Source organism: Lycorma delicatula, chromosome 1 (genome assembly GCF_047948215.1).
Source record: "Lycorma delicatula isolate Av1 chromosome 1, ASM4794821v1, whole genome shotgun sequence".
Taxonomy (NCBI): Eukaryota; Metazoa; Arthropoda; class Insecta; order Hemiptera; family Fulgoridae; genus Lycorma; species Lycorma delicatula.
In genome coordinates, this window is record NC_134455.1 from 371364620 (window position 1) to 371390635 (window position 26016).

The 26016-nt window shown below is 36.8% G+C and overlaps 1 protein-coding gene across 4 annotated transcripts in view; it reads left to right on the top strand.

The window, feature by feature from the left end:
* Positions 1–26016, top strand: part of LOC142317270 (uncharacterized) — a 134480-nt gene that overhangs the window by 76978 nt on the left and 31486 nt on the right. For all 4 annotated transcript variants that reach the window (XM_075353679.1, XM_075353682.1, XM_075353681.1 and 1 more), the window contains 2 exons: positions 9299–9334; positions 20953–20988. In XM_075353679.1, coding sequence (XP_075209794.1) covers positions 9299–9334; positions 20953–20988 — 72 coding nt within the window. The remainder of the gene's footprint in view (positions 1–9298; positions 9335–20952; positions 20989–26016) is intronic.

Genomic DNA, 26016 nt, shown 5'->3' on the forward strand with positions numbered 1-26016 from the left:
TTTTAATGCTCTCTTAAATTCAGATCTCAGTATTGTTTCTCCCATTTCATCCTCCTCAACTTCCTCTTCTTCCTCTATAAAACCATTTTCTAATTCATTTCCTCCGTATAACTCTTCAATATATTCCACCCATCTATCGACTTTACCTTTCGTATTATATATAGGTGTACCATCTTTGTTTAACACATTATTAGATTTTAATTTATGTACCCCAAAATTTTCCTTAACTTTCCTGTATGCTCCGTCTATTTTACCAATGTTCATTTCTCTTTCCACTTCTGAACACTTTTCTTTAATCCACTTTTCTTTCGCCAGTTTGCACTTCCTGTTTATAGCATTTCTTAATTGCCGATAGTTCCTTTTACTTTCTTCATCACTAGTATTCTTATATTTTCTACGTTCATCCATCAGCTGCAATATATCGTCTGAAACCCAAGGTTTTCTACCAGTTCTCTTTATTCCGCCTAAGTTCGCTTCTGCTGATTTAAGAATTTCCTTTTTAACATTCTGCCATTCTTCTTCTACATTTTCTATCTTATCTTTTTTACTCAGACCTCTAGCGATGTCCTCCTCAAAAATCTTCTTTACCTCCTCTTCCTCAAGCTTCTCTAAATTCCACCGATTCATCTGACACCTTTTCTTCAGGTTTTTAAACCCCAATCTACATTTCATTATCACCAAATTATGGTCGCTATCAATGTCTGCTCCAGGGTAAGTTTTGCAGTCCACGAGTTGATTTCTAAATCTTTGCTTAACCATGATATAATCTATCTGATACCTTGCAGTATCGCCTGGCTTTTTCCAAGTGTATATTCTTCTATTATGATTTTCAAAATTGGGTGTTGGCAATTACTAAATTATACTTCGTGCAAAACTCTATAAGTCGGTCCCCTCTTTCATTCCTTTTGCCCAGCCCGTATTCACCCACTATATTTCCTTCCTTGCCTTTTCCAATGCTTGCATTCCAATCTCCAACTATTATTAAATTTTCATCTCCTTTTACGTGTTTAATTGCTTCATCAATCTCTTCGTATACACATTCTACCTCATCATCATCATGGGCGCTTGTAGGCATATAGACGTTAACAATCGTTGTCGGTTTAGGTTTTGAATTTATCCTTATTACAATGACTCTATTGCTATGCGTCTTGAAATACTCCACTCTCCTCCCTATTTTCTTGTTCATCACGAAACCTACTCCTGCCTGCCCATTATTTGACGCTGAGTTAATTACTCTAAAGTCACCCGACCAAAAGTCGCCTTCCTCTTCCCACCGAACCTCACTAATTCCTACTATATCCACGTTTACCCTATCCATTTCCCTTTTTAAATTCTCTAGCCTACCAACCTTTTTTAAGCTTCTAACATTCCACGCTCCGACTCGTAGAATGTTATTTTTTACTTTTCTGGTGACCCCTTCCTTAGTAGTCCCCACCCGGAGATCCGAACGGGGGACTATTTTACCTCCGGAATATTTTACCAAGGAAGGCGCCTCCATTATTGCTTTTGAAAATGCAGAGCCACATTTTCTTGGAAAAAAAAACAGCTGTAGTTTTCCATTGCTTTCAGCTGCGCAGTACTCAGAGGACTGAGTGATGTTGATACGGCCGTTTAAGTCGTCCTGACTCACGCCCCTAACAACTACTGAAAGAGCTGCTGCCCTCTTTCAGGAATCATTCCTTAGTCTGGCTCTCAACAGATACCTCTCCGATATGGTTGCACCTTCGGTCCAGCTACTCTGTATCCCTGAGCACTCAAGCCCCCTCACCAACGGCAAGGTCTCATGATTCATAGAGGAGGATTTCTTTATTAGAAAAAATAAAATAAAAAATATTCGTAAATTTTTACAAAACCTACTACCTACGCATGCGCATCTTCCAGTCGGTTACAGCTATAAATTTTCAAATTGCCACACCCTAGTTATTAAGAAAAATACATCTACATACATCCTATAGTCATCCCATGCACCTTTTTTATTGAAAAATATTTAAGTAAAAGAGGTAGTAATAGTAATAAATGAATCTCTTAAGAATAGTACCCTAAGAGAAACATATTTGTATTAAACACTCTTTTCAAAATTTGTAACATAATCGGACAGTGAATAAATCCAATGTCAGATCATATCATGAGCCTTGGAACCACTAGTGAATAATGCTAATAACTACAATTTAAAATAAATTAAAACAATAGTCGTACATTATTGTACAGGTGTTTAAAGTGTTTTGTGTATTTATTTGGGTGTTATTTGTTTTGTATGTTTTAATGGGTTGTAGTCCTGAAAAGATTTTTTCCATTATTTTATAAACGATAGTTTATTAAAACAATACATCGTAGGGGTAGTCAGAGTATTGTCGTAATATTTTTCCAATATTACCCTTGAATACCGAGTTTAATTCCATCTCTACTACAGCCTTCATCTTTTCTACGGTCATCACTTTAGCAAACCTCTTTGGTAAAACGATGTTACATGTCCCATCATCACATTGGAGGGTATATACAACTGCCTTCCCATATTTTGTGTCCAATAGGTCCATCAGCTACGTGCAATGAGAATTTTTAAAAGATAATCTACCGATGTTAGTAAAGTTGAAAGATTGTTCCATCCTCCTGCATGCTGCGGTCAGCCTTTCACTACGTCAATGATATCATGCGGTGACCAGTATCAATGAAACCACAGTGTAAAAAACGAATTTATTTAATTTACCTGTAGCAATATTCCGCTGACATTCGAGTAGAATAAACATGATGTCAAGTCAAAGGTAAATCTATCACGAATAAATTAATATACAGCTTCTGTATACAGAGCCAAACATTTTTTGTACTTCTGTATGATTAAACGGGAATAAAATATTCAAAAAATCAATTGAAAACTTATTAAAGAAAATAACTTGTTATAGAAAAGATCAGCCGTTCTCTATGATAGAGGTGGGTTTCTTGATTCTAACAAAACGTTATATTTGAGTTATATTTCATTATATTATGTTATGTCTTCAGTTGCTTTTTGAAATTAATTGTCATTAGGTATTAAGGTTTTCTTATATTTTTAGTTGAATTATTAGAGATATTTTCGAGCTACAGCTCCAATGTTAAGGAATTTTTTTTGTTTCTTTACTTGTTTCGTATATTTAAAATTAATTCTTACTCGGTATGGATCAGCTACCTTCAGCATATATGATAGACGAAGAGAAATCTGATCCTGGATGTTGTCAGATAACATGCAAAAAACGTAGTCGGTTTTTGAATAGAAACCCGAGGAGAATTGTACGTAGAAAAATTATTAAAGACGACATAGCAAACAATTTATCGGGAAATTCGAGTGATAACGTGAGTGTAACTATGGAATCCCAACCTGCTACTAAGTGGAGTACCGTAGATTAGCTTTTGTGTCGCGATGGAGAACTACTCGATTCAACTGGTGATGATCAAGAAAAAAATCGAAGGCCACGGGCATCGGGTGAAGGACTAGAAAAATACACGCTACAAGATATCTAAAGAGCCCACTTCAGCTTTTTTCGTTTACCTGAAGCCGCAAGAAAACAAGACCATATCTGAATTGAAGTACATTGCGAATTGCAGCGTGTCATTCGTCACATCGCGGAAACCGACAGGCCTCTTGCCAATCGGTTAAAGTCGATGCCTGCTGACATGAGGTGTCAACAGTACGGGCAAAGCAAAAATAATTGTATGAGAACTTTCCGCTGTGTAAAGAGTAAGGAAAGCAAGTGGGGAGTTCAAAATCTACGTCTGGAAATTGTTTCGGGATTCCAAGCAACATACTGGACTACAGAACTGCATCTCGGATAAACTTGACGTTTTTATTACTTCAGGTATGTTATCTGGATAACAGTAGTGGTAGAAAACATCTATGATTCAACGTCCGACCGCTTCCCCGTCTTACTTATATTGAGTACGATGGTACTGAGGAGGAAAAGAAGACCTATTTTGCATACGAAACAAAACTATTTGGGTTTTTATCAGAGCTGGATCGAGGAGAAATTGACTGATTCATTTCCGCTTGACACCGCAGAGGTTATTGATTACGCGACATACCTTCTAACGCCAGTCATGCAAGAATATGGATGGCGGTCAACGCCTGAAGATGTTCATTCGGCCAGAGATAATAGCTATCCGTTGAAAGTGACAGATCTAATTGTCTCAAAGCGGTGTCTCAGCGGAATTGGCAGCGATTCAGGAGGCCAGAATATAGGATTCCGCATAATATAACGGTGTGGAGGCTGAGGATTTTGTTGAAGACTATCAGAGACGAGACACTCAAGGAGTACATCGGTAATCTTTCTCAATTGAATGGAGACGGATGTACTTTTTGGAAGGTTACGAAGGGACTACAATGTTCCCCAGGAACGCTCCCTTCCGTAGAGAGGCATACTTGATCATAGGCGAGGAATGACAGAGTGAATGCAAATCTATTTACTTCTTACCTAGAAGTAACCTTCCAAACCCACGTTGACGAGGGTCCAAATGATGTAAATTTTAAAGATTTCCTGAGAGCCCAATGCCAATCAGCTTCCTGATTGATTTTGATTTCTACAAGGATGATTCTAAAATTATTCAACTAAGGAAATCCCCAGGCTTTCACTTAGTGACGCACAAGATGCTGGTCATTCTACCCTTTAAAGGCACCGTGTATATTAAGGATCTGTTGAACGATGTGCAGAACATCTTTTAAGACGTCCGCAGAGGACGTCTTACTTCCCAGCGGAATGGAAGATATCACAGATGGTAATGGTTTTAAATCCTGGAAAACCTGCGCAGGAGATTTCTTCTTACAGACCAGTTACGCGGGTGATACACCATCCTTTAGTCTGCAGACTGTGGATCCCAGATATAGACCGAGTGGTTTCCAAATGCAATGAAGAAGGCACCGCGCATTGACTAGCTTGACCAGGATATGTTTTACCATCTGCTGCCTGTCAGGAGAATCGCTTGGCAGATTGTTCTCGGGGTACCTAAGCTTGGGCTGCTTTCCGGGTTGCTGGAAGGTGGCTTTGATGAGGGTGCTTTTAAAATCTGGAAAGTATCTTGGTAACGTCAGTAGTTATCGACCCATCAGACTCTTGCCGGTCATCGGTAAGTTGGTTGTGCCATCGAAAGGCTGGTTGTGGAACGACTCTGGGAAAGCACTGATTTAAACGTTTTTGTAAATCGAGGCCAATATGACTTCAAGAAAGAGGTTGGCACCGAGGATTGCATCTTAAATGCTCTTACTGAGGTGGAAAGCGCTGACTGCAAATATGTTTTGGCAATTTTTACTGACATAGAGGCAGCATTTCTTTCCTTGTGTTGGGGTTCTGTGCTCTATGAGTTGGAACGCCTCAATGTTCCCGTAGCCCTGCAGGCTATAGTAAGAGACTATTTGCTATTTGTCTAATCGCTCGGCTCTGTTTAACGATGCGCATCTAATTGTGAAAAAGGCCGTCACCAGGCGTAGCCCGCAGGGTTCCATACCCTAGGTTCTATGCTGTGGAATTTGATTTTTGATGGATTTCTGGGATTGACATTCGCAGAAGGGATCACGGTCCAGGCTTTCGCCGATGACTGTATCCTGATAGTTCGTGGTAATTCACGACCACAGCTGGAAAGTAGAGATCAGGTAGCTTTGTCGACCACGGATGGCTGGATGGAGATGGAAAATTTAAACATATTTGTGCCCAAGACGATGTATATGCTTCTTAAGGTTGCAGACATATTATCCTGCAGTCGTATTCCCCATAGTAAATAAAAACTCTGTGTAATCAGCCGAGTGAGGGTTCATAAGTACCTAGGAGTTTTGCTTGATGAAACGTTGTTGTTTAGTAAACACATTAGGCAAGTAGTGGCGGATGCCGGCTCAGTAATTCAGAGGCGTAGAAGGATTACTTAAAAGATTATTGGTTGTCGGGCCGTCAATTGTACATGGAGTACCGAGGTGTCTTTGAGAGCATCACCTTATACGCGGCGCCCGTTTGGGCGCGTAGGTTGGATATGAATAGAACACTGCTTCAAAATTTAAGGAGTGCCCAGCGCAGAGCCTTGAAAGTACGCACTGGTGTTTTTAAAACAACCTCCTGTGAGGCTACTACCGTATTGGGAAAGGCTCTTCCAATCGCTTGAGTGGTGAAAGTTCGGACAGTTATGTGGAAGTTGCGAAAAGGTCGGGAGGCCAAGGCGTTTCGGATACGGTTTCGGGCCGGGCCAGTACTGGAGCGGAACGGTGATCTCAATGCACCGGATATAAATTTATATTATATATTTATTTATATTATACCGGATATAAATTCGTTCAGTTGCCCATCTCCGTCTGCGGAAGAGGCTATGGAGCCTTGCGATGAATGAATGGCAACTGAAATGGCACGCTACGAATAAGGGAAAAGCCTTGTATAGGTTTATACAGGATTTGGGAGGATTGTATGCCTCAAGTTCGTTTTTAAGGGCAACGGGTGCATAGGTGCTCACCAACCATGTGAATTTAAATCAATATCTGTTTCCGTTCCGTCTGGCGGAAGATGATTTTTGCGTCTGCGGGGAGGTCCAGTCAAATGAGCATATGATATTGACTGCTATGCTCTTGAGAAAGGCTCTGCTCTACGTTAACCCTCAACTGGTCGCGTTGGGTCTCTATGACCCGAGACCGGAGACACTATTTTATATTTAAAGTTTAATATTTGCCTCAATGATATTAGGTTGGCAATCCTTTTCTTTCTTTTTCCTGTTTAGCCTCCGGTGACTACCGATTAGGTAATACTTCAGAGGATGAATGAGGATGATATGTATGAGTGTAAATCTTGTATAGTAAGTGTAGTCTTGTACATTCTCAGTTCGACCAATTCTGAAATGTGTGGGTAATTGAAAACCAACCACCAAAGAACACCGATATCCACGTACTAGTATTCAAATCCGTGTAGAAATAACTGGCTTTACTAGGACTTGAACGCTGGAACTCTCGACTTCCAAATCAGCTGATTTGGGAAGACGCATTCACCACTACACCAACTCGGTGGGTTAGGTTGGCAAGCCTGCTAATCTCCTATCGCAATCCGTTCTATCAGTCAGTATCCAAATTACCTAGGTTTGTGTAATATAAGTAACAAAAATAAGCTATTTGACCCAACGCGACCAGATGTGTTACACTATTGCCATTTACTTAAATATTTAGACCATATTTTAGTAAAAAATTTACTTGTTAAAAGGTATCTCACTTCGGGAAACCTAAAAAAACTTGAACAAAGTAAAAATACATTTTGAAGATCAAGACATTATTGTAATTTATGCTCAACAACCAGAAGAGCAAGATTTGCAAGTTAGAAGGAAACGTAAACCCTGTCACCTTTGCTCGAGCACCAAGGACAATAAATATAACATTTTGTGTAAGAAAAGTGGGCACAATATTTTTAAAATTCACACTTCTTTTATTTGTAAAGATTAATGTTAATTAAATTAATTTGAAAGTGATTAATGTTAGTGTTGGGAATAAAGAATTTCTAACTCTGAAATAAAAATACACAAATGTATTGTTCAGGACATCAAATTGACACCAGGCAAATTGTGCATTGTTTACTTGTAGATGTTCGACTCAGTTCAAATATTTTTATTTGAAAACATATTTACAGATGAATTATAAGTTTGTCTTCAATCAATCGAGAAGAATTATATTTTTACGACAACAAAGTTCAATAAAAATGAAAATCTTTCTTTATTTTTTACAAGGTTTTGAAATTAACGTTTTTCTTTGATTATTTTGTTTTAAACAAGGAGATATTTATTTTTATTTGATTAAAAAAATTACTTTTTCGAATATAAGCGTTCATTTCTTTTTAATTTGAATAATGTAATATTTATTTACGAATGTTCAGGTCATACTGACCCGACGCAACTAGTAATATTATAAAAAGGGCGTGACCTGTTAAGGGTAAAATTAGGATGATGAAAGAGCAAAATCTGATTTTGTATTAATCGTTGTTGTTTGCGGTGTTCGACTGCTAGCAATTTCCCTCGTTTCAGGATAACATAGTTTATGCAAGATTCTAACCTCCTGGATAATCATTTCCATTGTGTAAACCGGACGGTTCCTTGAACGGCAGTTGATGCAAACTGGGGAATCTTTGCATGGATGACCTTCATGATATTCAATTCCAGGAATACAGATTTCTTACCTTTCATATATAAGTGCAGTGTGTTGGAAACTCTAGCATTAAATTATTGCATAGGTTGCGGTATGCATGAACACAAATCAAAAGAACGTTACCATTTCTCTCATGTTCAACCTTCGCCTTTGTGTCACACATTGACTTGAGAATTCCTTTAATGTTTCTTCTTCAGTGTAATAAGTAAGTTCGGGACAAACAACTCCTTTCAATGAGTTAACAGTGTAATGAGATTCGAACCCAAGAAACTCACCGATCTACATTAAAGCTTGAACATTTTGGGTTTGAGAGTCATTTTCAGTTTCGACGTACAGACGGTCAAGAGTCTTACATATATCATTAATATTATAGTTAAGTTAATTTGTAATAAATAAAAGAATAGATATATTCATAAATAATTATAACAGAAAGAAATATGAGCCAACGTGTACATAATAAATAAAGAACAAACAAATGCGGTATGTATAAAGGGAAGAGAAAAAATGACGTTGAAAATAATAAAATTAATTTTTTTTTAAAATTATATTGACCACTTTTGCAGAGAATTGAAGAAACCAGTATAAGATAGAATGACCTTCTAAACACACAAATAAGAAGCAGTAAGAAACATGAGAATACAAAATATGTTGAATTGTTAAAACAGCAAAATAATTGTAACTCCTAAACTTACAGGAACTTTTCCTCCTATCCCTATTTTTTTAAATTAAAAAAAAATATATATATCTTTTAGGACCTTGATTCGGATGGGATATCATGATGAAGTTATTTAGGTTCACCGTTCAAAACAGAATTTATAAGTAAGGAATAACCTCTCGTACAAACAATGAGAGTGTAATAGTCAGGCAGAAAAAAAAGAAAACATGAAATAAGATTCTTTGTCATGATACAGATAGTATAAGTCTATTTCGAGAAATAAATTTATCATTTGTAAAGTATGAAACCTGACTAGAGTTTGAACCCAGAATATTTTGATTGATAACACATTTGCATATGGTATAAAATAAATTTAAAAACTTCTGAAACAATTATTTTATTTATAATCCGCATTTTATTTATTTATACACTTACTTAATTTAATTGTTATATATTTTATTAAATTTGTTCCACTGGATCCCTTTCAATGGTGTAATGTAATATTTAATTATTCATTGTTTCAGAATGGACTGTACATATGTTTTTGCTCGTTATCAATGGTAAAAAATTTATAACATGTGTGTTTTAATTATACTTAAAAAAATATAAATCCTTAATATTAGTTAATTAATGTGGTAATTTTTTTTTTTAAATCTAATTTGTTTAGAAAAAACTATGCAATCATTAAGAAATGTAATTTTTTCTTCATATTTTTTTTTAAAAATTAAAAGCTATTAATTAAGAAAAATTACTTTAACATTTCAGCAGCAGTTAAAACGAGCTGATTCTGAAATACTTGAAGGTCATGGTTTGTCGCGATCGAGCCGGACGTCTGGGGTATATGTCATCGGGTGGTGTGGTGGGGGACCTCGATCCGGTGTATCTGCCTAAATCAAAATCCTGCATCTTATGTAGTTCTGAGTAGATTTCTGTGATCTCTGAGATGTAGATCTCTGTGTATCAATTGTATTCAATCTCTTGGCTATAGCCGCTCATAAATGTACCCTGGAATTATTTCAATACAAAAAACTTTCCGATAATCAAGCAAAAGATATCGCATTCCACATCTACATTGGGGAAGATATAGACAGTCTGCTTAAAAATTCAATTAATAAACAGGTTCGATTACCAACATCTTTGTTCTGGAATACCAAGGTTTAGGACAGAAAACGAAGGTACTTTGAAATAAAGATGATACAGAAATCTGCATCGTGTAATGTTCGAGTAAATTAAATAGGTGAAATAGAAGGGGGATCGAAAAAGCATTTCTTATTGCTACCAAAACGGATAACAGTCGACATCTGATTAGCGTCGACAACTTGTTGCTTCGTGTAAAGATAAACTGTAAAAAGCTGCGGTTACCGGATAATAAATACAAAGTAAGATCAATCCTTGACAACGGTCCACCTCAGGAATCAAAAACAAAAAGTTCTAAGTTAGAACTGTATAAACCGTCATTATTCAACATAATCGAATGCGTATTCAATGACGACCTGGTTACATACTACCATATTAATAAAAGGATTAGCGAAGAAGATATACACAGATTCCTATTCAGCCTTAAACAGAATGTTGTAAATCTTCTTACTGAGTCGCTTAAAGAATGTAAAAAACTATAAAATTCAGTCTATTCCTAGAATGTACACGTGAAAGATGAAGAAAAATGGTAGACAGTACCGAAGAACACAAAACAAAAGATGCAAACATTGAAACAGAATTGAAACTAGTAATCAACAAAGCCGACATTGACAAAGCACTAGATAAAGCCATTAAATAAAATAATAAACAAGAGAAGGAATTTATAATTAAAGAAAGCGGGTGTTCTTTGCTGAGCATAGACCGTCTCGTAGTCCGCATAAACAGATACTTCCTCTTAAGGAATTCAACATAGGTATACCACCCTAAAGAAATCAAAGAAAAGAAAGCTGTGATAAACATCAAAATGAAGTACTGCTTCAAAACTGTGTTGTCTAAACAAATAACCGGACCGAATCCTCAGTGGTTAATTGAACAATACTACGTTTTGGAAGATAAATACGACTTCCATAGCTAAATATCCAACTGAAATAATAGACATATACAGGTTCGAGAAAGCTAATAAGTTTTCAATAAACGAATTTATACTAAAGGAAAACAATGAAATAAAACCTATAAAAGTGTGCGATGAGGAAGAATCTATTCATTATGATTTTCTATACATTAACATAGAAAAGAACAGTCCCTATAGCTACATACCAAATCTATTACATGTAGTTCGTTCACAGCTAACGAAAATTGATCATAAAATAGATGTAATTTAAATGATGTTTCACTTTGTCCGAAAAGACGTCGATTATGACAGGAAAATGCAGGTTCACCTCTGATGCTGTTTGATGAAGAAACCGGCTACAGTTAAAATGTACAACATAGGAATGTTGGCACACCGTCTACCCGTTCATGTCGTCAACAAGATGGGAGACCATTGCAAGTTTACCGGCAGGTACAGAGTAGTACTGTGAAACAGTTGCAACCAGCGCAGAACTAAGTAAACCAGCACCACTGCCTTCATCCAAAAATATTAGGCTCTAATTCTCACTTCATCATAAAAGAACTGAAATATGACATCAAAATGATGTACTTGATACCGAAAACGACTAAAAAATTCATTATGTTTACTAAGATCATCTGCGAAAATACATCGGTAAAGAATATAAACAAATTCCAGTTTATGATAAACTGCAACTTTGACAAACTGGCATCCAACGTATCGGAATATGCATTCCAGCATATCTGGAAGTATTTCAGGGAAAAAGAATTGCCACTAGCTACAAGAAAATGTGTATATCCTTACGACTACACTGACTCCAGTTCGAAGCTTGTAGAAATGACCTTCTAAAGAACATTTCCACATTGGAAAGATGAAGACGATTACAAACATGCACAAAATGTATGGAATTACTTCGGCTGAAACACGTTTGGTAAATAAAATATGATGGCTATTTGAGACGTGACGTCCTCTTACTGATAGACATATTTGAAAACTTTGAATGGCTATGCTTAAACACATACAATCTAGATGCAGTCCATTACGTATTGCCTCCAGGACTGGCTTTAGACGCTATACTGTGTATAACGCAAGTTCAGTTAGAGCTGTTCACCTACACGAAAATGTACATGTTAATCGAGTCAGACATATGAGGTGGTATAACGACTTGTGTAAAGAAAAATGATGAGGCTGATAATACATACCACAAAAACAGCTAAGATAGCCTATGTTGATAGCAATAATTTCTACGGCTAAAGTAATCTCGTCACATCCTCATTCACAATTCGAATAGACAAACTAGTATCCAACTTACCAAAATACGCATTCCAGCATATTCGAAAGTACTTCACAGAACAACACATACCAATAGTTATAAGAAAAGTTGTATATCTTTACGACTATACCGATTCCTGGTCGAAGCTCGAAGCAATGACCTTACCTTCTAAAGATCAGTTCTGCAGCGCATTAACCAACTTGAACGTAGATGAAGACGATTGCAAACATGCACAAAATGTATGGAATCACTTCGGCAGCTACACGTTCGGTGAATACTGTAATGGATACTGTTACTGATGGACACATTCGAACAAATTGGATCGCTATGCTCATACACATACAATCTAGATGCAGCCCATTACGTATTGGCTCTAAGCTGGATTTAAACACCATAATATATAAAACGCAAGTTCAATTAGAGGTGTTCACAGATCCAAACATGAACATGTTCATCGAGTCAGATATAAGAGGCGACATAATAACACGTGTAAAGAAACACGCTGAGGAAAACAATTCATATAACAAAAACAGCTGTAATGGCCTATGCTGATGCCAATAATTTGTACGGCTGGAGTATATCTCGTCACCTCATTCACAGTTCGAATAAGTAGGCGAACGACAGCACCATCACGATTTCGACAATCTAATGACGCATGCAGATGACGATGTGATCGATTACATTGTACACATTGACGTTGAATATTCTTCTCATCTCACAACTTGGATGGACATTGTGCTGGCTTTTTTGCAGACAAACAAAAGCCGCCCAGTTTTGTGAGGCCTTCGCATTGATGGCATCCTGACTGAGCCAAGATAGAATATGTTTTGTGGCATTTAAAGATGACTTCTGGTAAAACCTCTCAGAGCTAGATACAGATGGGACGGTGTGGCGTTAAATTCGTCACATGGCAGGTGTCTTCGCCTTCGGGGTTAGGACGTATAATGTACTGACAACACTATTTCTGAAAAATGCATACTTTTGCTATTAGGTTGTTCAAGGCGATCAGAAATGGCTTGCTCAGGACAAAGATACGTAAAAATTTTAAAGGTTTGCCAAAGTCCTTGGCGAAAAGGCAAGTTATTTTTTTTTTAGAGATTGTGAATGACGTAAACGTGAAATAGCCGAAAGGTTATGTCGAATGGCTTAACGTAATTAGCCGACTCGTACTGTAGAACTGAAGGTCCTCAACGACTTCTATGAAGCCACATTGAAATTAATGATTCCTTATTCTAAAAGAAACAAAGGGTGATATATTATGACTATGACATATTGCTTTTCTAAATTGAATTCGCCGTTCCGTTAAAAAGGACTACCACTGATAATGTAGTAAAGTCTTTGAGTGCCATACTAAAAACTTATAAATGAAACACTTTTAGACAGATGACGGTAAACAGTGGTAAAATCGAAAGGTCAAAGCCATTCTAAAGAAATACGTTGTCAACAACTAGTACATTCACTGAGGTAAAAGCTTCTATAGTAGAGCGATTCATTCGGACAATGAAAACTAAAATGTGGATAAAACTCAAAGAACATGGGTCGTATAAATGGCTAGACTTTCTGCCAAAACTAGTACATGAATATAACAACACGGTTCATCACGCTATAGGGATAAAGGTGAAAGATATTAATAATGGCAATGAAAAGCTGGTACTGCAAAGGATTAACTTTAGTAGGGTAAGACCCATTAACAAAAAATTTCCTAATTTCAAAGTAGATGATCGTGTACGCATAAGCATGTTCAAATGACTCCCTCCTAAATAAGCGCCTATTAGAGTAAGAGCGACGAAATCATATGTGAATCCTTTTGTTCAAATCATCACCACCCCAGAAAGCTGCTAGTGTGACACCTACACTAACTGAAAATACAGCAATGAACTGATTCAGTGAGATCACTCTTTAAAAACTTTCAACACTATTTCTAATGTAATTGTAGCGAAACAGTCCCGTCTCAGTAGTTGCTCTCATGCTCAACATAGTCGTAGTGTCTTATCAAGATTTAAACAACATTGCAAAAGGGGTCCGATACAGCAAAGTGAAAGTGATCTGTCAACATCCTTTTCCTATTGTCTTCCCATCTAGTGAAGGATATATTTCCCGTTAGCGAAATAAGAACCTGGGCCGCCATCAATTCACTCCCGTTGGAGAGCGCAGAGAAAGTAGATTGCGTACACTTAATACAGCTGGAAGACAGTTGCCTCCCCCTGTACTGTGGTTAGAAACGATACCATTATCTCTAGTCCTTCTAAGCAAACACAAGAGTCTGATGTCGACAGTGATGCATCCACTGCAGTTCAGTTTAGACAAAAGATCTCGTATCCCTGAAGGTGAGGTAGGTCGTTAGAAGCATTAATAAGTCCGTAAAAGCGGTCAAAGGCTGACGATATACGGATAATTTATACAATGAATAAAAATTCTCATGAACAAAACGATCATATTCTAACCTAGAAATTCTCAAAAACTATTATTTCATGATTATGATACAGGACCAAGTGAATCTGGACTGCTAAGACTCCATTCCAATCTGCGACATGAAATCATTTACTGGGATGATCCAAATAGATTGTTCAATCGACATCGAGATCTGTATGGTGAATATAACGCTGGTAATACGGCCGTGAACAACGAAATAGTTGACGCAGTGGAGGATGTGAAAAATCAAGGTATCGTTAAAGTGACTACACCATCACTGGCTGTCACAATAGTATATTGATTTTGGTTTTTATTTTAATTTATGTAGAATATGCTGAAATTAAAGATTGGTAGTGAGTTTGGTAATCATAGGCGATAAGGGTTCTCGCGGCTAACCAGTTCTAGGCTCTGGTTTGACTCCGATCATTGATTACCAAATGAAAGGGCTTAGTTTATGCAAGGCCGGTTATACAAAAAAAAACAGGAGGCTGCTGCAATTAACCAAACGTGGATATTATGTTTACTGAAGAATAACCGCTTTATCAAACAGTTCGGGGAAATAATCAGTGCGAAGTTAGACGGCTACAACACGTAACGAAAAAAACATTTTACCGAAGAATACATACACAAACTACCCATATTATCTGATGATATAAACCAAACTATTAATGGTTTAAGTGATATACAGTTAGAATTAAACATGAGGTTACACAAAGTGGAAAATATCAATCGTTTAAGCAAAAATATCTTTACGGAAGATTTCTTGCAAGCTGCTCTCACAACATACATGGAAAATAAAATGAATGAGAATACAGGTATACATGAATGAAATAAGTTATACGTATCGGAAGCCATCAGAACACATGTTATCAATAAGGAAAAAGCAAAATCGATTAGGGAGAAAATTAACAAGGAGAACGACATTGGGAAGAAAACGACTGGGAAGATCTTACTTGTAGGTTTTGAAATCAGACCCAATGTTTGTGATAGTTTCCAATATGGTTAATGAACAAGGCTTCACATCTTGTAATTACAAGTAGCTATGGCTAATAAATCCGTGAATAAGAAGTGAAAAACTACGACTAGGAAAACTGTTGGTGAAGTCGTGTCACCATGGTGCTGTACTTGCGAATACTAAAATACTAAAGCTTATTCTGTGTTGGTCTACGATACAGTCGTGAAGTACGCACCTTTGACCGGTAAAGTGCATCCTATAAAATAGGATCGTGCTGGTACTGGTCTAGTTAACATACGCGTGTGAACTAAACAGTCCCTATCCATAAGTGCTATTAGATATTATATTTGTGATGATGGTCGGATCAATATAGTGGATGGGATACATGCAGCCATCAATACACATGTTTTTCATAGATGTTAGTGCTAGATGCGAGTCGTCGGCAGTAGGGTGTGAATTCAAAGTTGGCATAGTGTTTAAACTGCCACCCCTCGTTAAACGCACTGACATTAACGAACTCGAAGGTGTACTTTGTATAGGCGACTATCTTATAGCCACACCACTACTGGACAACGTAGTATCGCTGGAGTTCCTATTCTATTCAGACTTTCGGTTGTCGAATATGTCGAGCCTTTTACAATATTCACCATGCATCTGCCTATAGTCAGCGCTTGACGCTATGTATCTACGGTCGTACCAACTGCTAAGCTTCAACTACACAAATATCGTGTCCGAGTTCAGCAAATATATACCGTTGACAGCCATGGTGTCTTAGGGCAAAGAATTAGATGTTTCGGGGAAACAATCAGTGCAAAGTTAGATGACTATGACACGTACATTTAAAAGAACTTAAAACAACCGAAGAATATATGAACAAACTACCCATGTTATTTGATGATATAAATCAAACGATTAATTGTTTAAGAGAGATACAGAATTAAATCAAAGATAATACGGAGGCTTTGGAGGATTACACAGAGGCTGGAGGCTTTGGCATTACCTACGGTTAGTATGACACCAATACTCCAAACGTGGGATACAGATATTATGAAAATGTTATAAATAGTGAAGCATGAACGTTTGACTTGTGAGGTTCAGCCTATGAAATAGGCCCCGCGCTGTTATGGCCTTATATGGTATTCAATTCAACAAAAAAACTTCACATAATTTATTGACTCGCTAACAATTCGATATCATATACTTCATCAATCCTCTTTTATACAGTAGTTTTACTTTTAAATCGGATATTTTATACAGCTGGGAATCAGTAAATCAAGTCGCAAAATGGTTCGCCGTAATGGTTCGGCAAAACCCTGTCGAATTCTATTTAGTTATTCTCCGCCACCGCCAGTCTGTATCTGTGTTAAATTTTCGTAATTTAACACAATATATGCCTTATTTAATTCAAGTTTGCTTAGCTTTAATGTCTGTCTATAGGATTGTTTGGCAGATTTTCTTTGCGTTTGCTACCGTTATTATGTCCAACTACCGTCGTTCTACACTTGCTAGTTGATGATACCGGCACCTAAACAGAATTGCTTTTTATAAGAGTGCAGATATGCCTTACCAACCAGCACGTAGCTGATACGGCTTGGCGACCGCTAATGCTGCACCACTCGACCAGATATTGAGAAGTAGGTCCCCTATCACAAGCAATACCTCATACCGCTTTTGATTGGTAATGTTTAAGAAGAATTACTCATCACACCTGAACAATACGATCATTTTTCGTTTAAATTTATATAACGTGAATATATGTATGGGTGGTCTGGTAGTAAATATTGGTGCTTGTTTGAAGACTCAGTAAACATAGATATTATACCAAACCGTTCCTTAAGCAACAGGTCCTTTTCTATCCTTGCACCAAATACCTGTACAATATCATGTATTAATTCACCAAACGACAGGAGCGAACTTATCTGTGCTTATGAGAAGGCTACTATGACACTGGCACGCAAGCTGATTGTATTTTCTACGTTTTAATGTACTAGGTCCTTTGAAAGCCATATTTTTCTCAGAACAATTCCATGCCATCGTTACAGACCGGTTGTAATTACCGTCGTTGTCTGGCAAATTTGAATCTATATCCTCAACACGGTATCCCATCGTTATTCATTTACATCGTTTAAATCATATCGTTTATGTATCTATAATATTTAAAACAATATTACAATTTATATATTGTATATATACCAGTGTATTAGATACCTGATCTCAAGCCCGGGCTGCTGGCGACAACTACTTTCACTTCTTATGGTCTTGAATTGCGCTTCCGTTTATGATAATACGATACTAAGATTCAGATCAGCTGCAGTCTACAGTTAGATTGAATCTAGTACAATGGATAACTTAAGATTGGCTAAGGTAGATGAAACCATCAGAACATGTAACAAAATGAGTGACGTCTCTAAACGCTTTTTCCTTTACAAGCATTGATAATATATATCGATTAAAATTCCTTCCCAACATATCTTCAGCAAGATGAAGGAATAATAAAAGAGGAAAGATGTTACGAGCATTACAACTAGCGAACTACAAATTAGACGGACATGATTGGGACGGGCCGAATCCGAATGAAAGATTTTTAACTGTGTATATCGAAAGATAATTAGCGGCAACTGCTCTGACGTCGTTTATTTACTAATTCATATTTCGCGGTGGTACTGCTTCGGTTATCAACTTTAGTTCCGTTCTAACCAACAAGCGCTAGCGTCTCAACTAGTTCGTATCTCAACCGCCGGCGCTAGTGTCTACTTAATCCCGCTCTAACCTTCGCAGCATTTCCTTTTTCATCTAGTTCACATATCAACCGCCAACCCTAATGTCTCGAGCCCCAAACCAAACCTAATAAAATATGAGATTTAGATCAGTAAATTTTACGCCGTCATCGAACCTGCACAAGATACGATACTTAGAACTCACACAACTTTGACATCACATGACCGTGAGATGTGCTATCATCGGACCTACATAAGACATACGATTTAGAACGGCTGCAGGCAACGACAACTGTTCTGACGTCACATGGCCATCAACTGTGCTAATATCAGATCTACATAAGAGATATGATTTCGATCTAGGCAGAAAGGCCGTCCAGTCATCCCGCCTGTGACGTCACATGGCCTTCAACTGTGCTCACATCAGAACCACATAAGATAAAATATTTTGATCTACGCAGATACACCGGCTCAATGTTCCCATCACACCAATCGATGATGTCACACCCGTCACGTGACCTTGAAGTGTTTAAGAATTGGCTCGAATTATCTACCTTGAAAGCTATTTAGAGTATGAAGATGAAGTCTCTTCATTAACAATTAAAATTTCAATTTAAATACGTTTTTCCATTATCTATAATGATATCTTGCTCGAATTTTAAATTTGATTATTTATGATTTGAAATATTTTTTGTAAATGCTAAAACGTGGAAGAACGTGGGGAATTAAAGTACTTACTAAATTTCAAATGACTAAGAGAATATATTTGCCGGAAGGCTTGAAAAAGACGTGTTTAAAATGATTCCAAACATAATTTGTATACAATTTAGCAGTTACCTCACATCACTATCTGTAACATTAAAACTTTTGTTTCAATCGACTTGAGATTTTCTACAACTGCTAATGGTACAATATATTAATTTTCTTAGTTTGCTGTTATAAATTGCTTTATCAGGTGAGTTAAATCAGTAATTAAACTAGTCAAGATTTATTTCATATTAACAGTCATTCGTGATCAACAGGCATCTTAAGAATACTATTACATTCATACCGTCCAATTCTTATTTCTATAATACGGGAGAGAGGCAATTATTATCCGCAATTTAATTATAAATTTTTTTCCTAAAAGGAAACGTACATGTACATAATTTTTTAACATAGTCCCCGTGAATTTCAACACACTTGGTCCATCGTTGAACAATCTTCCTGATGTTCTCATAAAAGAAGGTTATCGGTTGAGCTGTGAGCCAAGAATGCACGGCTTCTTTCACTATTTCGTCCGACGTAAATCGACGGCCCCTTAATGCCTCTTTGAGTGAACCAACCAAGTGGTAGTCAGAACGAGCAAGATCAGGATTACACTTAGGACGAGCCAGTATTCCAAAGTTGAGTTTCTGGAGCGTTTCAGCAGTGCGGATAGCAGTATGTAGATGGGCATTGTCGTGCAACAACACAACACATTTTGACAGCAGTCCTCGGCGTTTGCTTCGAATTGCAGGCTTCAGCTTGGCAGTAAGCATCTCACTGTAACTCCCACTGTTTATTGTCATGCTCCTTTTCTCATAATGTTCCAGTACTGAGCCTAGTGAGTCCCAAAAAACCGTATGCGTCAGTTTTCCTGCGGATGTTTGGGTCTTGAACGTTATTTGGCAGGACGAATTTGGATGTTTCCATTCCATACTCTGCCGTTTACTCTCCGGCTCGTAATGATGGATCGGTGTTTCGTCACCGGTGATGAATCTGTCAAAGGAGATGTCCCGTTCGTTACCATAGCGATCCAAATGTTTTTGGCAGATGTCTAAGAGCGTTTTTTTTATGCAACTGTGAGAGTTGTTTTGAGATCCATCTTGCACGTACTTTATGAAACTCAAGTTTGTTTTGGATGATTTCGTAGGCAGAACCGTGACTAATTTGCAGACGATGTGCCACTTCATCGATAGTTACTCTTCTGTCTAACAAAACCATGTCACGTGCACGCTCAATGTTTTCCTCATTTGTGGCGGTAAACGGTCGTCCGGCTCCTTCGTCTTGCGTAATACTTGTGTGATCATTTTTGAATTTTTCAATCCATTCGTAGACACTCTGTTGAGGCAAAACACTGCCCCGTACTCTACCGAAAGTCTTCGATGAATTTCCGTCCCTGATACACCTTCCAACCACCAAAAACGGATTACTGAACGTTGCTCTTCTTTGGTGCAATCAGAAAGCGGAACAACCATGGTTAACGGCAGGGCAGCGATAATGGAACTAACCTAGCAGCATCGGACCTGCACAGACATAACAATTAAACCACGCATGCGTCACCTACGCAAGACGACAATACTACCAACATAAAGAAGGATATAACTAAATTGCGGATTATAATTCACTTACCCTCGTTCTTTCCACATGTTATTAAAAAAACGATGTATTCTACTAAATTTATATTTTGTTCATTCAAGAAACGAATGTGACGAACTATTTTGAATCAAATCAATCCGTTCAAGTAATTTATCCTCATTATATTTGAGAAATGGCTGCTGTAACTTAAGCAGCTGTAAAAAGTAATAAATATTTAATCGAAATTTTTCACAAAATAATGTCAGAAAACATAATTTTTAAGTAGTAAAGTGACCAATAAAATTTAAACCAAGTTAAAAAAGTAAAGGAAGAAACAAAATATATTTTAATTTATCCTCTTTTAATGACTACTTACTTTCCAATAAAAGTGCAACTCTTTTACAAGTAGTTTACTGATAGAGGTAAAATAAATCTAACATTACCTGTATTTTAAGTTTTTTCTTTATAATTTCCAGTGATGGCGATATTTATCAAGATTACTTCTTTGTTTCGTAAGTAATTATATTAACAATACTATATTACTTAATAACATTTACTTCTCTGGTGTGTTATAGTTTTGCAGAATATAAAATATACTCATGGACATCATTTAATGTCCCGTGAGAAAATTGGCGTAAATCGTGCGTGCTAAACGGTTAAATGAAAGTGTATAAATAAATATTCTGAAAGTCTGTTTTGGGTTAGAGTGCTGAAAATCATTTTGACTATCTTTTCCAAATATAATTTAGTAAATTACTATTCCTGAGAATGTTAATTACTGTCTAAGTTTTAAAAGAATCTCAAAATTTTACCTCAATTATTATTCCACAAATTCTTTAGTCTCAATATACCTTTATCGACTCTTCATATCACATTTAACAAAATATTCAAATAAATACAAGTTCAAGAAATAACAATTTTTAAGACCTTGTGGGAATTACATGAGCACAAACTATGTTACTGATGGAATAACAGTTATGTAAAAGAAAATTTATCAGTCTCACATTATACATGGATGGGGGAATATATTTTACAAGGATCAGTTGTCTCTTAAATGTAGCAGCGGAATCATAAAAAGGCGCTTTCTCATCCGCAAAAATATTTCTCTGATTTTCGCAAAAGTAGTTCTCAAATTTCGCTTAAGGGATATAAATTTTATTTGTAATACTACTAAAAGCCTTAAGCTTTCTTTCTTATTGTAAAAAGCTTTTCAGACTCTACAGAGATAAGTAGCGTTAAACGTAATCAAATTTTTCACTGAAAATTATAAGAAAAATTGAAATTAAATTTTTTTATGTGTTATTTAATTATTTTGTAAACTGCAGAATAACTGAGCGAGTCGACAACATTTTCTTCAAATGTCTTTAAGAAATTAAAAAGTCACTTGGCATAATTTAAAAAAAATTAAATAAAAAATATATATAACACATTTAACATATCATTTTAAAAATTAAGAACAAAACTCTTCTGACCGAGAAAATTTCAACGTAAGTCTGAAAGCGATACTTACAAATTATCTTGTGAAATCCTATAATTTAGAAAGACACATTAATTTAATTTGTAAGACAAAAATAATACCTTCTCTAGAAACGCGATAGGAATTTCATCAACATAATAATTACAAGAATGATTTATAAAAATTCTCTCAAAATTCAAATGGCTTTATAAAATTCTATTAAAAAAGTTTTTAATAAATTTAAAAAAAAAATTTAATTGTACATTTTAGAGTAATATAAAATCACCAAAGCATTTGATACTCAATAGTTACCTCATTTTGGATTAAATTTTAAAATTTCATAAAAATACTGGATATTACGATACACAGCATAATCAAGCCTGATAGCTGAACGCGGATAAAATGTAAATAAATCTTGTTTACCCACCGTTTCATAAAGTTTTCAGAATTTATGAAATCATAATAACTTCCAATTGATTTATAACCTGTTTATAATGGATGTTTTTTTAGATTGATAATAATTTGAATTGAAATAAAACTCATAAAAAGGTAAGTTTGAATCCAATTTTTCAATAGATAATCACTGATCATTGATCTGTAACGAACACCATTGACAGCAACATGCGCTGCGGCCTCATTTTTAAAGAAATAATGACCGACAATGCCTCCAGCATGTAACACATACAGTGAATTTTTCAGGATGAATGGAGACTGTTAGATTTCCGAAGATAGGTCATACTCCATATACGTTAATTGTGCTTGTTGACATAACCATTTAAACAGAAATGAGCTTCGTCGCTAAACAAAATTTTTCAACAAAAAATTGGGTCAGATTCCAATTGATTTAGGCGCCATACTCCAAAAAAAAGTTATTATTGTATTGCGGCTTCAGTTCTTGTACCAATGCATATTGCATCTTGTATGGGTGTCGATAAAGATCTTTACGTAATATTTTTCATGTAATTAATGGACAAAGTACATGATGTTGACAACAACGACGAATAGACACATTCGGATCTTCTTCAAACTATCACTAACCGCCCCGATATTTTCGTCTGTACGAACGGATCTTATTGATACAAATCTTATCTTATTGATGGTTTTCATTGACTAGATTGGTTTGCTTGGCATTTTTCATTGGAACCAACACATTCGGTCCTCCTAAAGCATAAGACCGAATGCCTGTGCCACAAACGACTACTACGCCTCGAAACGGTTTAGAGATCAGTGTCCTAACGAGCTAACCTAAAAGCGTAAGTGAAATAAGCGTGATAGCATACACCACTCGCCTGCGTGTCCCACCATCCACTTTTCATATATCTCTGAAATGGGTAGGCGCATCCCTTCAACTACTAAAACATATATAATTATCAATAATTAAATTTATCCTGTCAAAGGCAGCAATTCGCTGCCACGCCTAGGCCGCTTAATTCCAGCAAGTACCTATGCGCCATTACAGCGCTTGGAGCCTTAATCTGGCTGGTAGCAAGCCATATCTCCCGTTCAGCTTCCTACAGCAGCGTGGTAGTGTCTTCTCCCTTAGGCAAACTACTTCTATTCATACTCTTTTTCAATTGAACAAAACAACAGCATCAAGAAACTCCCACACGTCCGACAATGCGGCTCTCGCCACATTGACTCACCGTTTGTGAGTGGCCAATTTTCCCTTTGACCTCTAAGTTCCAGGGTGGTCTGAGTTCTGGCCACCCCAAGAGCTGGGCAGTCGAACATCACGTTTCGTTTGACTGGACCTCCCAGCAGACGTACTACTCATCAGCTGTCAGGCAGAACCGAAACAAATATTGGTTTAAATTTACATGGTTGGAAAGCACTCGTGTTCCCGTAGCTCTTAAAAACAATGGACAGGCATAACATCCCCCCCAGATCCTGTAAAAATATATATACAAAAACCTTCCCTTAGTCGTGGCGTAGCATTCTTGCTGCCATGATTCCATCGCGAGGCTGTAAAGCCTCCTCCGCAGGCGAGAGATGGTCAACTGTTCGAAATTTAGAACCGGGGCATTGCTATCACCGTTCCGCTCCGGTACCGGCTTGAAACCACATCCCAAATACCTCGGCCTCCCTGCCTCTTCACAATTTTCACATGGCTGCCCGAACTTTCACCACTAAATCGATTGGGAGATCCTTTCTCAATACAGTGGTAGCCTCGTAGAAAGCTGTTGTAAAAAATAATAGTGCATATAATTAAGCCTTTGCGCTAGGCACTCCTTTAATTTTGAATAAGTGCTCGATTTCTTTCATTTTATGCGTCCAAACGGACGCCGTGTGAAGACACCTTGACACACCGTTTACAAATGACGGCCCGACGGCCTGTAATCCTTTCGAGCAATCCTACTAAACTTGTGCATCACAGAGATGGCGTCCGCCGCTACTTGCTTAACGTGGTTGCTAAAGAGAAACTTCTTATGAAACAAATCACGTAGGTACTTCATTGAGTAGAGTAAAAGTTTTTCGAAATTTATCAATAGTTGGACGAGTAAGTTGCTGTGATGGACGATTATGTGCACCATAAAAATTTACTAAGTGCTCTATACGTCTGGCGAATAGAACATTGATTTTGGAAATATATTTCCACAATTTTTAAAACTGACGCCTGTTGCGGCGTCAGTTTTTCCATGATCATTTGTCATTGCTTACTGATCTGAAATGACAAAAAAAAATGTCATGAAAACAAAACAAATGACAGGTATCTTTATCAAAAGTTCTATCATTGTAAACAAAAACACCCGTTAAAGACATCTAATCCTGTATTACCTCCACCTGGCCAGTAAAATTGTGGCTCGGTCTCCTTTTTCTTCAGGTACAAAAATATATGGTCCGATTATATCTCTCCGACAATGTTTCTTTTGCATCATTAGAAAACAAAATATAAGTTTCTTCTAAATATATAATGACATGGTTCTCAATGTGTAGCTATTAATAGCTACAGAAATAAACCATCCAAAAAAAATAATTAACTAATCATGAATAAATTGCCCTTCTTTCCGTTATTAATTCTTTTATCAGGAAATTATTGTTATTTCTGGCCACTGACCATTCGAAATCCTACAAATTTCAAAATTTTTCTGATGCTACATTCACAACACTGAAAATGAATTTCCGCTTCTAAATTTTATCACAAATACACTTAGCGGTTAAAATTACTTCATCTCGTTAATAAAATTCACAAACCTAACTACATATTTATTGAATCCGTCTAAATTAATAATCCTAAATTCCCAATTATATTTTTGTGGAATTTGAATGAAAGATTTTTTAACCGTTTGAAACCTACCTTTCCATGATCTGCATAACCTTTCATGCAACTTCCCTAGCTTTAGTAAGAAGGGCTTTCTTGCTTAAATTTTGTCTTAAAACCTTCCATAAATATTAGATTACGCTAAGTTTATCTGATAAAATAATGAAATAAATAAATGAAATAGATAAACTTAATAACAATAGATTAGGTGAAATAACAATTGAACATGCATTCAAGCCATGTATGAACAAGGCAAGCTTTTTTTATACAAATAACAACACATTTTGACAGCAGTCCTCGGCGTTTACTTCGAATTGCAGGCTTCAGCTTGGCAGTAACCATCTTACTGTAACTCGCACTGTTTATTGTCGTGCCCCTTTTCTCATAATGTTCCAGTACTGAGCCTAGTGGGCCCCAAAAAACCGTATAAGTCAATTTTCCTGCGGATGTTTGGGTCTTGAACGTTACTTTGCAGGACAAATTTAGATGTTTCCATTCCATACTCTGCCGTTTACTCTCCGGCTCGTAATGATGGATCCGTGTTTCGTCACCGGTGATGAATCTGTAAAGGAGATGTCCCGTTCGTTACCATAGCGATCCAAATGTTTTTGGCAGACGTCTAAGCGCGTTTTTTTATGCAACTGTGCGAGTTGTTTTGAGACCCATCTTGCACAGACTTTATGAAACTCAAGTTTGTTTTGGATGATTTCGCAGGCATAACCGTGACTAATTTGCCACTTCATCGATAGTTACTCGTCTGTCTAAGAAAACGCTGTAACGTGCACGTTCATTTATGGCGGTAAACGGTCGTCCGGCCATACTTGT